This window comes from Rhinolophus hipposideros (assembly GCF_964194185.1).
Source record: "Rhinolophus hipposideros genome assembly, chromosome: 13".
Taxonomy (NCBI): Eukaryota; Metazoa; Chordata; class Mammalia; order Chiroptera; family Rhinolophidae; genus Rhinolophus; species Rhinolophus hipposideros.
The window spans coordinates 2,209,011-2,225,401 of NC_138059.1; the positions used below are offsets into that span (position 1 = coordinate 2,209,011).

General features: G+C 47.6%; 1 protein-coding gene across 26 annotated transcripts in view; it reads left to right on the forward strand.

The window, feature by feature from the left end:
• PTK2 (protein tyrosine kinase 2) overlaps positions 1-16,391 on the forward strand; it is a 183,208-nt gene that overhangs the window by 141,087 nt on the left and 25,730 nt on the right. For all 26 annotated transcript variants that reach the window (XM_081070012.1, XM_081070007.1, XM_081070003.1 and 23 more), the window contains 2 exons: positions 1,607-1,811; positions 13,215-13,326. In XM_081070012.1, coding sequence (XP_080926138.1) covers positions 1,607-1,811; positions 13,215-13,326 — 317 coding nt within the window. The remainder of the gene's footprint in view (positions 1-1,606; positions 1,812-13,214; positions 13,327-16,391) is intronic.

Consider the following 16,391-nt stretch of genomic DNA (forward strand, 5'->3'; position numbering starts at 1 on the left):
GTGTATTTTCTCTGCTGGATTTTAAACTACTTCTGAGTACTAGTAGGTATGTAAATAAAAATAATTGTGTAAACTTTAAAAAAAATTGTAATACATATATGGTATTACATGATGATAACAAAAGATGAAAAAAAGGTAACTTTGTAGACATTAAGTACCTGCTTTTATTTTTTCTTCTCTTGCTGTTGATTTTTATTAACCATTTAGAGCCCCAATTGATACTCGGTACAGGAAGGAAGTCTTCTGTAGGACAGGAAGTAGCGTGACATGATCAGAGAAGGCTCTGGAGTCCAGCTGAAGTGGCTTCAGATGTCAAGGCCTTGCCTGTTAGGTGTGTGACCAGAGAGCAGCTTGCTTATCCTCTCAAGGGTGTTCCTTAGTTCAGAGATTCTAAGATGCCTGTTTTTTCTCATTTTAACGTTTCCAGAACTGGGGTATGTCACAAATCAGTGCATTTTACATTTGATGTTAGTTGGGGACATGTTTTGTGTGGCTGCATTGCCCTCATGAGGATTTTGTTTTGTTCATATTGCTGTTCCTTTCTTTTCTGAAAGAGGTAGAAGAGCTCTTTGGTAAGAGTAAAATAATTCTAAGAGGTACCAAAGGGTTATATCATCATTCAGTTGTCAGCATTCCCTCTCTTATCATCATATAAAACAATAGTGTGTCATCTTAGATTTGATAAAATACAGTATTTAAAGCAATATAAGGTGTGAGGATTTAGGTAGCGTACGTATATTCAAAGAAGAGTGCAGAGGTATATTAAGGTCTCAAAAAAGGATTCCTGGTGTTAATATTTCTATAATGTCATAATATCTGGTGAGAAAAGCAGAACTAAGGCGTTCTTTTTGCCATGCACTCTTTACTTTGAAACAATCGGACTTAAGGCTGATTTCAGGGTCTCCTTCACGTTGCTATGAGACCAGGCCTGTCTCCTTGGAGGCAAGTTCCGTTTTCGGTGCTGAGGACACACAAGGGAAGTGACCCCGCAGCTCCTGTCTTCCAGGGCAGCTCTCGGTGTGCACCCACGATGGGGGAGACGTGGGGCCTGCCCACGAGAACCAGGAGAAGGAGAAGCATTGTAAAACTCACAAATGGACTTAAAAGGAAGAGAGCCCGTGGCGAAGAAAACAAAAGGGCATTAATTAGAGAATTTGAGGCCAGCAAGATGCTGGTGCACTGTGCACCCCAGGCCAGCACCAGCCGCCGCCATCGGGGACTCTTTAAAGGGCCATTCCGGACGTGGAAGGCTTACTTGGGGGGTTCTCTTTGTTAGGCCACAGGTCAGCTGCTGGGGTCAGAAGCAAGTTGGACTGAAAGGGGGGGACCTAAAATTCATCCAGCTTGTTTTGAACTGGTTCAGTAAGCCAGGAGTGTCCCCAAAGCTGCTGGGCCATCTTCTAATACAGGAGTTTTAGAGAAATCTTAGAAAAACTGTTTTTTTCTTTGATAATTTAATATTATTCACATTATATCAAATGAGTTATTGCTGTTCTTTATTTGTACGAGTTAGTTGAATGCTGCTTTATTTGGCTGATTGCCCCAAATCCCACAGCTCTGAGGTGATTCCTGCTGAGCTCACTGTTCTGTCTCCGCCCTCTCCCAGGTGTGTGTATGTGGGAGATACTCATGCACGGTGTGAAGCCTTTTCAAGGAGTGAAGAACAATGATGTGATCGGAAGAATTGAGAATGGGGAAAGACTGCCAATGCCTCCAAACTGCCCTCCTACCCTCTACAGCCTTATGACGAAATGCTGGGCCTATGACCCCAGCCGGCGGCCCCGGTTCACTGAGCTCAAAGCTCAGCTCAGGTAGGAGTGGGGGGGAGAGGGCCGGGCTGGGCAGGCTGACACTGCTTCTCCCCGCAGCAGTAGCATTTCACGGTCATTTTATCAGCATGTCTAAGGCTCACCTCTTGCTTGGACAAACTTAATTACTTTTCCAATTAGTTTGCATTTATTTATGCCTTGCTAAGGTCTTAAGTTGACTGTATCTTAAAATCTTAGTAAACTTCAGATTATGATGGGCTCCTGCTCCCCTGACTTCTAACTCACGTAGCGTGGCACATGAGGTCTGTAATAACATAGCCAGTCCCTGCTCGCCTCTTTCGTCCTGTCACACAGCTCCTTCCGCTTGCTGATACTTAAGGCTCCGGCCATCCCTGCTTCTCCTTCTCCCAGCACAGCCTCCGCCTTTGCACACACGATTGTCTCTCTCAGAAATGCTCTGCCCTACTTTTGATGCCTGGTGAACCCTATTCAGTCTTCAGAATCCAGCTCCTTCAGGAAACTTCCCTGATGAACGCCACCCCGAAGAGACAGCCACTGCTTCGGCGTCTTCCAGGGCTTCTGTTGCTAGAGGTCAGACAGCCTCATTGGCGTTCAGCTGCCATTTGGTGGCTCCTGCTTTGTGCTGGGCGTGTTAGACCCAGACCTCCCAGCGCTCTCAGCGCCCAGGGACACACAGGGACTTCTGAGTGGGCTCGGCCCTCAGTGTCTGCACAGCGGGCCTCCGCCTGGCCAGCAGGGTCTCTCGTTGGCCTGTCTGTGTCCCCAGCCAGACTCCAGCTCCTGACGGGCCTGGGGCCGAGCTTTGGACCGGGCACCTACCAAGTGCTCAGGGAGCATTTGTCAAACCACCTTGACTTAAAGTCCACATTGAGACTTAATACTTTAAGAAACAAGAGACTTTTGTATTATACATACGCAAGGAGCTTAATTAGGGAGCTTCATTACATAACCAACCAGTGCCTTGGTTTAAGGTACTCTGTATTACCTGTTTTCATAGTTCATACTTCCCTGATTTTCTGTGAGATTGGTGTTTTATTTGCTATATTTTAGTCTTTTTTCATAAAAATTACCAAATATCTGCGTCCAAAAGACCCTGAGCTCATCTAGCCCAGTCTCATCCCCAGTGCTTGAACCCTCTCTCAGCGTCCTCTGGTCTCACCTCATCCCAGGCAGCTTACCCTGCTAGGAAGATCGCAGGGCGGCGGGTAGAAATGTAAGAGACTCATCCAGTCAGCCGCTACTTGCTACGTGCCTGCTTTGTTCTGAGCTGGGTTCTGTGGGTTCCACAGCTAACCAGCCCTCAGAGTTCAAAGCCTTGGAGGAGACCGGGCACAGCAGGTCCGGTCTCCACACAGTGAGAAGCACGCTGGCTCCTCCTGTGTCCCACCCAGCCAGGCCCGCTTTCTAGGGCCGCATAGAACAAGTCTGCTCTGTATTTCACGATGGCTCTTCAGCATCTCCAGACAGCATTCTTCAAGCTAAAAACCTCACTGCTTAATTCTCATGCGTCTTAATGTGTGGCTCTCACGATTAGAGCTGGATTTTGCACATGCTTTGTTTCTTGTTTTGCTCATACATTGTTTTGTTCCTCCTTGAGCTTTCCTCACATTTTGACAGATTCTGTCCTTCAGATGCCTGCCCTCCCTGATCCCTGCCTCCCTGACACGTCCTTGTCCGTCTGGCCTGCTGTCTCTGCTGAGTATGGACAGGAGTCCTCTCAGGCCTCTTCTCCCTAGTCCTTCTGGATCCTCTGGCCTCGGTCTGTTTGCCCCTGTCCTGCCCTTTTCTCACACGTCCCATGCCTAAGGTTTGAGTTGCTGCAGGACGTCATGTTTATCCTAAAGCAAAGGTGCTCCCTTCCCCGCTGGGCCAGCTGGCACCCTCACCTCCTGCAGGTGACAGTGGTGCCTGTGTCTTCATCGGCACCCCACCTCCCAGCAGCTGGAGAGGCCCCACACAGTGTCTTCAGACCCACTTCCCCTTCCTGCCCTTCCTTCCTCCTCATTCTCCTCCATCTGGGGAAGAATCGTAGCTCCCATGCTCTGAACGCCCATCATGGGTTCCTGCTGCTCCGCATTGGGCGTAGGCATGCAGAGCAGTGCTGAGACCCCTTCCACCACGCCTGACGGTCTCCAGTCCTCTGTCACCCCAGGGCCGCTCATCGCCACCTGGCCTGGGACACCTCCTTCTCCTCTTGAAATCCTACCCATTTTTCTCGGCTCCTTTCCCATGCTGGCTCTTCTGTGACTTCCCAGCTGATGAGGCTCCGCCCACAGTCCCCTGAGCACTTTCCTTGTCATATCTGCCCCCCCACCCCCGTGCCGCCAAGCTTGGCTGCGCCCCGTGCCCAGTGGCCCAGACACTGAGCACCACCATAGCTGAGCCTGGTGCCGGTCACTGGGGCAGGATGGCTAAAACACTTTTCCTGCCCTCGAGGAGCTCACAGTCTAGTATGTCTCCTCCCCTACTAGACTGAAGCTCCTTGAGGACAGGGATGGTCATACTCACCTGGTGTCGCCCGCACCGCCGGGCCAGGAGCCCAGACCCAGGGAGGGACCAGGCAGCCCCTGAATTAGTGCCTCACACGAGTGAGCTCAGGCAAACATTAAGTTAGGACTGTCCCATTAGGGGAATTAGCTCCACAAACGACCCAAGATGAATTTAGAACGAAATAGAATTGCTTGTACAGAGACACACACACACACACACACACACACACACACACGTGCGCACGCATGTATATATGTATGAATGAGTGTACCTGGACGATAATCGATGGGTATCTTCTTACACACAGTCAGCACAGGTCATTGAACATTAACTTATCCTGTATTGTTCTGTTTTAGTCAGAAATGGAGTTTAACTTTGTATTTTGAACACTATAATATGGCTACCAAATAGGCCAATAAAATTTGGTATAATATAATAGCTTGCTTAGTCACATATATGTAACACGTATCACAGTAATTAAATAGGTTCTTTTATTGAGTTTCTCAAAATTTTCATTATCCACGATGTTAGCAAAGTAATACATTTTGGATAGCCCTTACCTCAGGGCAGTTAAAAATGCTTCCCAAATCCTATTGTCTTCCTCTTCCTTAAAAGAAAATTTTGCAAATAGACACAAATTACTGTGGAATCCCACTCACCTTTGGGCCGTACATTTGCTTTTCCCTCTATTAGAAGTTGAGAAAAGTAGCTGTCAGGATGAATCTTGTTAGGCAGAATAGAAAGTACTTGGCTCATACTGTCATGCCTGGATCTCAGTGACTCAAAAGAGTCTCCTCCCAGTTTCTTATTCTTTGGTGTGAATTCTCTGAGACCAAAATGAGGTTAAGCTGTAGGTGGCCTATTATCAAGTGTGAAAATTCCTCAGTAGGAGCATTTTACAGCGATCTGCAGTGAACATTCCTCTTAATGTGTGTACTCTTGCATTTTTGTACTGTGTGACTGAAGGTTGTAAGAGTGAACTACATAGTTTTTTAATGAAAAAGTCGTTTGATCCCTGGTGAATTCAGCTCATTCTTTGGTAGATACGATGCCAAGGGAACCACAGTAAACAGTGTTAATATTTGCCCTTTTGGAACTCACGTTCATTTACTCCCAGGTATACTGTGTGTGAGTGACTGAGGTGTCTGTGCCGTTATGAAAAAAGATGGTCAGTTTAGGGAAACATTTTAACTTCAGGTGTAGTTTCTTAAATCCTTTTTAGACAAATGAGGGCAATAGATAAAATTGTCAATTTAAAGTTTTATGCCATACTTTTTATATTTTCTTAACTTTTTACTGACATACAAACGTGAACATATGAACAGGCTAAGAAGTAAACAGCTTGTTCAGTTTTCACAGCTTGGGCACAAGCACCCATGTAACCAGAATCCAGAACCAGAACACAACACTGCCAGCTGCCAGAAACCCACCAAGGCCCTTGCCAGTACCGCCCACCCTCCGAGGGGACCCACACACTGTACTCGAGCTCATGTCAGAAGTGTCAGCATGCACTTTCCTGTTTGTGGTTTCTTTGACTCGGCATGCAGTGTGAGGTTGGCTCTGTCGTTCGGGGGCTTGTGCTTTGTTCTCGCTGCTGTCTCGTGTCCACTTGTGGACATGCCATCATTTATCTGTTCCACTACTGCTGGCAATTCAGGTCGTCGCCAGTTTGGGGCTTTGGAGACCCTTGCTGTATGAACATAATTGTAAGCGTGAGCGTGTGTACGAGAATTTCAGGTGGGTGTATGTCCAGGGGTCCGTGGGTATGCACAAGTCCAGCTTCAGTACCTGGCTCCGGTTTTCCAAAGCAGATATACCAATGTGCCGCTCTCCGCGTGAACGGAAGCTGCATCTGCCAGCCTAGTTTTGTTTAAACCTTTGGCAATCCCTCCTTGTTTCTAAGCATACCATTTTCACCCATGAAGGTTAGGTCAAAGAATGTGTGTGCTATGTAAGCAGTTTACCTGAACCTTTCTCTGCCAAAGAACACTGGCCTAGGAAGGATTGGTGCGGCCCATGAGGTTGTGTGGGTCTCCGTCCCTGAGTGCAGTGGGAAGACCTTTGGAACCAGTGCCATACTCACTGATAACAAGTCCCCATCCCATTCCGTCAGCTTTACTAGTTGTGATATTAAACGCCAGTGTGTCCTGAGTGCTTTCTGTGCCGTGAGTCTTCGCACGTGATTCCATCTTAGTCCTCACAATCCTTGGGGGTGTAGGTGGTGGAACCATTATCAGTTTACAGACGAGGAAGCTGGGGCTGAGGTTAGGCAGCCGAGTGGAGGTCATGAGGCTGGAATTCCAAGCACGTCCACCCGAGTGCGGGGCCCTGCTCTCAGCTTTCATGCTCTGCACCTTGACTTGAGACGTGGCTGGAAGTCCTGAAGTTCTCCGTCTTACGATCATGACTGGTGAGCAAGTTGTTACTATTGTTTGGTTGAAAGGAAACAAAATACTATTACAAGGAATTCCTCAGCGGTTTCCTTACCAAAGTCGCCAAAAAGGACGGCAGCTGCCAACCTGTGCATGGAGGCCTCCACCCAAGGACCTTGAAGGGTGACGTGGTCTCTCTATGTTAGTTTCAAAATATTCATTATATTTATTTTGTTGTCGCATCTGGAGTGTGTTGCATTTTGATGCTGTGACCCTCTGGGATCGCAGATACAATGAGGAGCAGCTTTGGAAGTTTCGATGAGGCTGCGTGCTCCAGGGGTAACAAGCCATGCCGGCGTGTGTGAGCCAGAGTCTGCAGCTACTTGCTGTGAGCTCGTCCTACGTACGTAATACAGAGCCTGTCCTTAGCTTGGGGGGTGGGAATCGAGGGGGTGTTTGTTATTTTAACTAAATATTGTCATGTTGGCTGTTAACTGTATCATACCAAGCTGCCTCTGAGAGATGTGTTAGATCAGGGCTGTGACAGCTTGGTTGCAGCCACAAACTTATTACTTCTGTTTTTTGTATTCTCGGTATCATACCCAAGTGAAGTTACAGAGAGTCTTAGGACACAAACTGCATCTCAGTCGATCTGTGAGGCTGCCAGTTCAAGCTAGCAACACCTTAAGAGTGAATGGGTGTGTGTGTGTGTGTGTGTGTGTGTGTGTGTGTGTGTGTGTGTGTGTAACCTACGTAAATACAAGCACAGAGAACACTAGAGTTTGGAGGAGCTTAGCCTGCTGTTTAGACTTATGTGTGTTGTATTATGAAGGTTAGAATTTAAAAAGAATTTTTAAAAGGCTCTGTGGCCTCAGGCAGGTGACTTCGCCTCCCTGTAAGAGCAGGACCACACATCCCACCTATGCTCTAGTTTTTGGGATTACCTGAAATCCTCCCAGTGGAACGTGGCTCCGGGAAGCACACACTGTGAGAGCTGTTCTAGGGACAGGAGTAACAACAAAGCTTGTTCTGAGGGTCTATAGGGACCTGGGGACCTTAGGGTACAGGCAACTTGTCAGTTACGTTACAAACCATCTGGTTATTGGAATTGAAAAGTGTTAGCTGTTGTTACCAAATACAGAGCGCGTCTTTCTGACATTTCATAAATATTTTATGAAGAAAAAGATTGAACATTTTTAACCCTTGAGCAGCATCTTATGCAAGTTTTTCTGAATCCTTTTGGATTCTTCATTTATCCTAAAATGTGAACTCTGAATTGGAAGCTCTAGGTCTGGTTAGTGATATGAGGTTGCTTGTGGTTCTTCACTGCGTGTGGGTTTTGTTCAGTGGTTTTGTATTTGCTTCCAAAATTCCTTTCAAAGGTGGAGTATAAACTCCTCCTTAGTCATCGTTACAGTATTTTCCTTCTCACTGCTCTCCTGTTGGGTCTAGATAAGATCTGTAAGAGGACTGTCTCTCAGTTCTCTCTCTGTTACCTTAAAACAGTCACACTATCTAACTGTAAGGGTTTTGGTATTGTTGTTTGGTTTGCTTTGATTTGGTTTTGGTCCTTAGCCTTCCCAGTGATAAGAAAGTAAATAGTAAATCTAAATTTGATGGGAATTTAATGTAAAACTTAAATTGTTTCTACTAAAAATGATATCTTAACTGTTTCTTATCTAGGAATAATTCTTACAGTTGCTATTTCGTTGCTGACGTTTCCTATCTTTTCATTAATTATGAACAAGTTTTTCTTTATGTCCTTGAACATAATAGCTCTTCAAAGTTCTTGCCTGATAATTCCAACTTATGAGTCATCTTTGGAGTCTTCCTCCTTTAGATTTGTTTTTTTTTTTCCTTCTGAGAATGGATCGCATTTTCAAGTTATTTTGTATATCAAGTAATTTTAGATTGTCCTTGACATTGCAACTCTTGATTCAGTTATATTCCTCTGAAGAGTGGTTGGTTGGTTGGTTGGTTGGTTGGTTGGTTGGTTCCTTGGTTTTAACAGGTAGTTAACTTGGCTGGTGGCAAATGGCTCTCTCCATGCTGTGGGCAGCATCATATTTCTGTTCATTTCTCTTAGCTTTCGCTGGGCTGCTTGGAGCCCGTCTTGTATGTGCGTGGCTTGCAGTCAGCTAGAGATTTGGGCAGAATTTATACCCAGAATTGAGGAACCCTCTCCCTGAGATGTCCCCTCTCACTCTCTACCTGCTGTGCTGACCCAAACTCGGCCGTCTGGGGCTTTTCCGGGCTATAGTGGCCATTAGGATGTGGAGACATTCCCTTCCTGTGGTGCCAGCTCCTCCAGAATCTGACTGCTGTGAGGTGCTCTCCTGCTCTCATGGAGCCACTTAGGATGTCCATAGTCCATAGTCGCTACCTGCAAGAGGCCTGGTCAAGGAGGGGCTACTCAGGCTTGCCAGAACAACCAAGAGGTCATTCTTTTACAGTAAGATTTGAGTAGAATCGCTTTTGTTCTAATTTTGAGATGGATAACAGCCCAACCAAACGGAAGTGCATGTTTCCTGCAGGTTTGAATACATGATAAGTAGAGAGAGAAATGCAGTCTCGGTGTATTCACGACACTAGACGTCCAGCCTGCCCTGCATATTTGTCAGAGGAAGAGCAGAGGCCGGCGCTGCCACATTGCCGTGTGGCACTCCTCCACTGGGCCAGCTGCTGATCAGTACGCCAGCTCCTGCTGCATCTCCAGTCGCCAGCCTTGTTTTCTGCAAAGATACCAGGAGTTGTGTTGTTCTTAAAAGGTCAATCCCATTCCTTTGTGGTGAGGCGATGGTGGGTAATTAAAAGAGATCATGTTTCAAAACCGGTATTCCCATGAACTTGCCAAAACAAGCCATTTCCCTCTTGGCTTGTTTCCCTTCTAATTTTTTGCTGCTATTTCTCTGGATATTTTTCAGATTAGCCTAAGTAGCTATGAATCCAGACTGATTTTATATCCAAAGCAAATTTTGTGATGTCACCATAAAATTATTATGTTTAGGTGATCAAAGTCCAATCTTTTTTTTAAAAAAGTTATTCAAGCAAAGAGTATTTCTTACATTTAAAGGAAGAAATGTTTTGTAGTTTCAAAGAAAAGAATAGTATAGTCACTCTCAGGGAAAATGCTACAGAAATGAAATAGGTGAAAATACTCATTTTTTCCCTAGTAGTTTGTAAGGTAGGTAAGGGTACAGAACTAACTCACATTTCCTTAGGGGTTTTACTTTTTTCACATACTCTATTTCTCCATCTGACAATGGATAGAACAGACATTATTCTCATTTATGAATGAGGAAACAAGTTGAAATAGGCCAGACTGCCTGTGTCACCTGCCTCAGCAGAGATGCAGCTCCTAGCAGTGCCCTGTCTCCTGGGGCAACTTGACGGTCTCCTCAGCCACTCAGGCTGGTGGCCCTTTTCCACTCTGAACCTCATCTGTGCTAGAGATTTGTGTTTGTATCTCAGGTCAGCACTGGGGACATAGAACCTATGAGACCATGTCCTTGCCGTCCATGAAAATACCTTGGAAGTAAAATCACATTTTGTTACTCCAGAACATCAATTTCATAAGACCTCTGCATCCCAGCTCTTGGAGGCTGAGAGCAGGGGTCACGGGTGTCGCAGGCCAGAAGGACACAGCCAGAGCAGCCTCGGGCTGTCCGTGTCCTTTTACTCTGACTTGTTCTCTTAGATGACTTTTTCTGTTCAAGACAGGGCTGTGAAAAATAAAACTTAACATTCACTAAAGTTCCTCTTGCTCCTTGTCACAGTTCTCTTCCTAGATGAGACTCCTGGGTGAATAAAGACGTTGTCGCGTGTTCTGTTTGTTAAATGAAATGTCTTAGTTTTTACTGTTTCATCTGCCTGCAAGTTTGAAACTTAGAAATCAGCATCCCAGGAAAACCACGGGGCTCATTGCCAGTTCACATTAGGCCGCTCAGAGTTTCCAAATGGAATGTAATGCTACTAAAAATACTTGTAGTTTGGGAAAATATGTTTAAATCTGACCTCCTTGACACTCTGCACATTCCAGCTTATTGCTCTGGGTTCTCGAGCAGCTGTCAAGAGAAGAGTTCAGAAATGTTTCCTCGTGCACCCTTCCTCCATCTATGGGAGAGTCTTCCCATTGTAAAAACACCTATCTTAGGAGTTATTTATATTCCTGACTCCTCCGGGCAGCAGACTAGGGTTTCTCATGAGCATTTTGAGCTGTCATTTGGGGAAGAGAATGAAGTACTGAGATGGAAGGACTCGCTTCCCAGTTATCTCTTTTCTTTGACGGACAAGATGGGCACATTCGGTAGAATAAATACTGAAGTGCCTGTCACGGGCAGGTGCTGTACTGCTGACAAGAGAACTCGGACCCCAGTCTGACAGCAGTGGGAAGCTTACGACCTAAATCCCAAAACGCAGGGGAATAATGTAGATGTAGGTGTGTGATGAAGGGCAGAAATGAAGGATTCAGACCGTAAATTCAGGAGGTCAGAGAATAGGGGAAAGCAGGTGTGGGTGGACAGAGCCTGAGAGGGTCTCCTGATGGGCAGGGACCTCACGAGACCTATTTGGAGGGTTTTGTGGGGAACAGTAACCTTAAGGCTAGGGTGGCCCCATTCACAGAACAACCACGTGCAATAAATTGCCTCAGCGGCAGCTATTTAAATGGAGGTTCCCTTGCCTTCAAGACTATGTCACACGTGGCCTTCTTGTAGCTTGCCTGCATTTTAACTATTTGAAGAAGTTGGAAGAAAGGACAAATTTTTTTTTTCACTTGAATTCTTTTTTCTTTATTTCTATGGACTTTTTAGTTGTTTAAAACTAAAATTTTTGGAAATTCTGATTCAGGCTTTGTTATTTATTTCGGGGGTTGGGTGATTGAGAGAGGGCACTGAAAAACTCCGAGCCAGGGATAGTCCTCTTGGGCCCGTGACCCCAGAGGCCATCTGGGAGAAAGTCGCCCACAGCCCTTCCCCACTGAGTGTGCGGGAAGCTGGCCATGGGCTCCCCACTGGTCAGTGGGCTCCTCACTGGGGCTTTGCTCACCACTTCACCGTCGTTGTTAACGCAAATATGAGTATGCTCCAGATCTGTGCTCACTCTGGGTGTGAGGACAGGCTGTCCAGGAGCAGCCCTCAGCCTCCTGGGAGCACAAGTCAAACAAACACGCTTACAGGGCTTTTGAACAAGACTTACGGTCGTCAGACCCAGGGCCCGGTGGCCCCGTGTGCGCCCGGAAGTCTCGAGGGTGACACTAAATTCTAAGTATCATGAAAGTTTCCTGTTGTTCTTCAGTCTGATCATCTAGCTGGAGCCAGCAGAAAACCGAAATCCTGTTTTGAGGAAGGGGTCGAATCATTTGGCTGAACAGCTTTTTTCTAAAGTGCTAATGTGATCATTAAGGAAGCATCCCCTTTCCTTAAAAAAAAAAAGAAAAAACAACACCACCTTACATCTGTAGTAATGGTTTGCTGACTCAGGGCAGTTATGAAATGAATTGTGTCTGTCTTATCCTGATTTACAAGGTGATTGCGTGAGTCGGGTTGTATGAGAAAGCTCGCCCCAGCCTCCAGGCAGGCAGGAATGTCTGTCTGAAACAGTTGAGCAAATTCCCAGATTAGAAAGGGTCCGCTGCAGCTGACCTCACTCTCGTGAGTAATTCTGGGTGGTTATTTACTGCGCTGCCCCAGCAGGCTGGCCACTGAACGCGCTGCATTGTTAGAACACGGAGTTGCAGGCATGTAGGAAAGAGCTGTTGGCCTCAGTGGGGACGAAGGTTTCCAAGACCTGCCGCCCGCAGAGCCCCAGGGAGTCGGCGTGGGATGGGCTGTTAGCATGAGGCTCCTGGGGCTGCCTTCTGGGGAGGCTAGCTGATGGCAGAGGGCCACGACGAGATGCTGCTCAGCAGGACCATGTGGGGTGGCAGATAGTGTCTGAGCAGTCAGGCAGCGGTAAGTAGCCGTGTGACTTCTGCCAGTCTGTCCCGTTGGAGGCAGCCAGTACCTTCAGAAGCGCTGGCAAATGCTGCTGCATATTTCCTTATTTTCCTGAGGAGGGAAAGTTCTAGTTAAGCTGAAAGTAGGAAGGCTGCAGCGAGCAGCTTCGGGAGGTCATGGCCAGATTGCTAATGTGTCCCACCCAGAACGAGCTGATGCGGTCCCCTGGCCGGGGGTGGGGGCGGGGGGCCTGTGTGCCCGTGAAGACTGTCCTGAGACATGTCTCTGCCTGACGAAGTGCTGCTGGGATTTCTCGGGGTGACTGTTCTGTTCAGAATAGACGCTGGCATACAGACTCTCCACTCGACTCTTCTTCGATTTCCCTGTGTGTCTCCCTGTCTTACCAGCTGTCCTCTCCTTCTCTGTGGCTGTGCTGTGACTAGACTTGCCTTTGGATCAACGCTGTTCTAGAGGCATCTGGGGACGCGGAGCCTGAGCCCCTCTCCCTCTTTCTCGTTACCCTCTTCTGTTAGCGGCTGGTGCCCCGCCGTCCGTCAGCGTGGGGCTGCTGTGTGCTCACTCCTTGTGCTCAGCAGCGCCCCTCACACCATGTGTTGTCTCTCTAGCACAATCCTGGAGGAAGAGAAGGCTCAGCAGGAAGAGCGGATGAGGATGGAGTCCAGAAGACAGGTCACAGTGTCCTGGGACTCCGGAGGGCCCGACGAAGCACCGCCCAAGGTAGCAAAGGCCCCCACCCCAACTTTGCACGCCTCTCCCTGACTTGCGTGTTCCTGTGTAGGCAGCTGCTGTCGCCCGGGAGGAAGCCGAATACCGGCTCATTCTAAAAGCATTCTCGTAACTCCAGCTGTTGTTTCTGGTTTGCCCCTCTGCGTAGTGCCCTCCTGTGCACTCCTTTTCCTAACTGCACTTCAACTATAGGCCCTTCAATCCGCCAGTGATTGGATTCAGTACGATCTGGAAACGTTCTGCCCATCTCCCCCTCCCCCCTCCTCTGCAGAGGCAGACCGCCTGGGGTGGGGGAGGCTTTTCCCTGTGGGTTGTCAGGGACCTCCCAGAAGTCAAGTCAAGGCTAAAACCTCAGATGGACTAAAACCAGGCCAGGAGTGCCTGGCATTTTGCTGTAATTTAAAGGAGTCACTTTCCTCCTGACCCTGTTCCTTTTGGGTTTGCTTTTGTTTTGTTGAGAACCTTGTGCACGTTTTCTGTCTCCTTGCCTGTGGCTGCAAGCCGAGGGGTTGGTGTGGGAACAGGGTCCTCAGCCTGGCCTGCCACTCGCTGCCCATCCCGGACTCCTGGGAGGCGGCCACAGCTGCGCCCACTGCCTCACTGTGCTGTGCTCGGGGCCTGGCCATCGCTGGCCCTCCAACACTCCTGGGTTAGGGGTGCTTGAGACCCCTTAGGCTTTTGACAGGCGCTGTTTTCACGCGCTGGCTTAGTTGCCTGAATAATGCAGTTCAGGTCAGTTTCTGGAAAGTAAATAGGTCGTAGTTTGGTAGTTACCTGCTGTTTGATACCTGATGAGCTAAAAATACGTTAATAAAGACTTATCTTTGATAAGTCTTTACTTCAATTGCTTTTTGAAGAATGTTCAGAAATCTGTTAGTGCAAAGTTCTATTTAGATACTGGGCCTGTTTTTTTATCACGATGCCTGAATGCTTGCATTTTGTTGGTCAGTGTTTTAAATTGTGCAACAGTGACCGTCATTGCACATTTAATGTGAATACATTTAACATGAATACGGGTGATTGATGCCGCTCTTCAGAATCTCAGAGCAGAAGGGTTCGTAGCCCGGCCTCTTCTACAAATAGAAAAGTGGAGGCCAGAGAAGGAAGGCCATGTTCCTGTCCGAGGGGTGTGACTTGGGCGAGTTAGTGAGGAAACCAGAACATTTCCCCCTCTCCCCTAGGCTAACAACGACAACAAGCATCCTTAGTTACCCACAGCGAAGCTATGACTCCACATCCCAGCACTGTCTACGCGAGTCTGTCCGGCTCTCACCCCAGTAACTGCTCAGCCTCGTCCAGTGCTGGGAGGCGGGAGGGCCTCGGAGTTACTGCTCGGGCCTGGAGCCCGCATCTGCTCCCATCCCGTCGGGCTCTGATGCCTGGGCAAGTGACCTGCCTCTTCCCAACCTCACTTCCCTCGCCTGTGAAACGAGGGTGTGAATATTCCCTCCCTCTGAGGGGCGTTGTGAATATCACGGAAATGTGAGGTCCTGTACATATTTGGTGGTGGGCACCAGATAATATTGCACTCCCAGAATTAACAAACTTTTTTTATCCAAACATTTTTCTTGATCTCAGTGTAGGAGTTTCAAAATTTTTCATTTGGCTAAATTTAAAAAGCCATGCACTGGGTTCGTGGGTGGAGGCGCTTCAGCTTTTCTTGTTTTCGAGTACAAAGATGAGTTAGTTCTGTTTACATTTTTTAATGTCCTCCCCTTTCTTTTTTGAGAAGTTTCAAAATGCAGCATCTCTTCAGTTTTGTTTTTCTATAATCAGAGATTGTTCTGCCTTTTGAAACGGGTCAGTCAACTGCAGCTCTTCTTGTTCAAGTTGGAGTGGAATGAGCTACACCCTTGTCTGTGGTTGTCGTGGCTGTTTCCAGCCACAGAGTCGAGTAGTGTGGTTACAGTGTGAACCACGATGATTAACATATCTACTCTTGGACCCTTCAAGAAAAAGCTTGGAAAACCCCGGACTAAAACTTTTAACAGCTAGACAATCATCTACATACGTGTAAATACACAGATGCTTGGTGATAACCAACACACACACACTGATTGTTCGCTTCCCTGCCCGTTCGGATCAAGAACTGTGTGCACCTTCTGCCTTTCCCTCCGTCGGTCCGTCGGTAGAATCACATTCTGCTTTGATGGGGCCAGTATCTGAAGTCAGAAACTAGTCGGCCGTGTCCACGTGGCCGGCCAGCGTTTCCTCTCCTCTGCCCTTTGCAGAGGGAGGGAGCGCTGTAATTCTGCCCCAGGTGTCTTAGGACAGGTCAGTCCCACTTAGAACTCTTCTAGTCAGGGAGGATCTCAGCCTTTTGTAGCTAAGTTTTGTGTATTAATAAATAAAATTTGTAATGTAGTTTAATTAGTTTTTTAAAGGGAAGTATTTTTCTGTCACCCATTCAAGATTCAAAAGTAAAAGCTTAATTATTGTTACTTAATGACAAAAGCATTATAACCACGAAGCTGATTATTCAACCTGCTACTGCTCTCTTCATCAGTACTCAGTACCAGTTCTTTCACACACTCGTCATCTGGAGACGTTTGCCTGACAAGGGCCCAGTGCGGGGACGGTCCCATTTAGGGCTCATTCATTCGTCCTGCAGATTCCCATGAGATCAGCGGAGCCTCGGGAGAAAACTAGAATAGCAGTTTTAAAGTGTCATCCTTGGACCTCCGGGGGTCCCCAAGACCATTGAGAGGGCCTTGAGCTCTAAACCCGTGTCATAATCACGTTAGACGTCCTCTGCCTCGTGCGCTGTGTTGACACACGCAGCAGTGGGTAAAGCTCTGTCACCTCGGCCCCACCCGCACCAGCTGGCACGGAGTTCTCTGCCGCGGGGCTCGCGCAATAAGACGCCAGCATGCCTGGGACTGACCTGGTGAAGCCGTGAGAAGTCTCTGCGTTCACAGGAAGTCCCCGCACAGCTCTCGCCGGGCTGAGGGGCGAGCTCAGCTGACCGATTTGCTCATGAAGCCCAGTTTGATGTGGAAGGGCTGCCGGCACTTGCACGGCCGTGGCCCGAGGTGTGCGTGTGGTAGATACCTTCT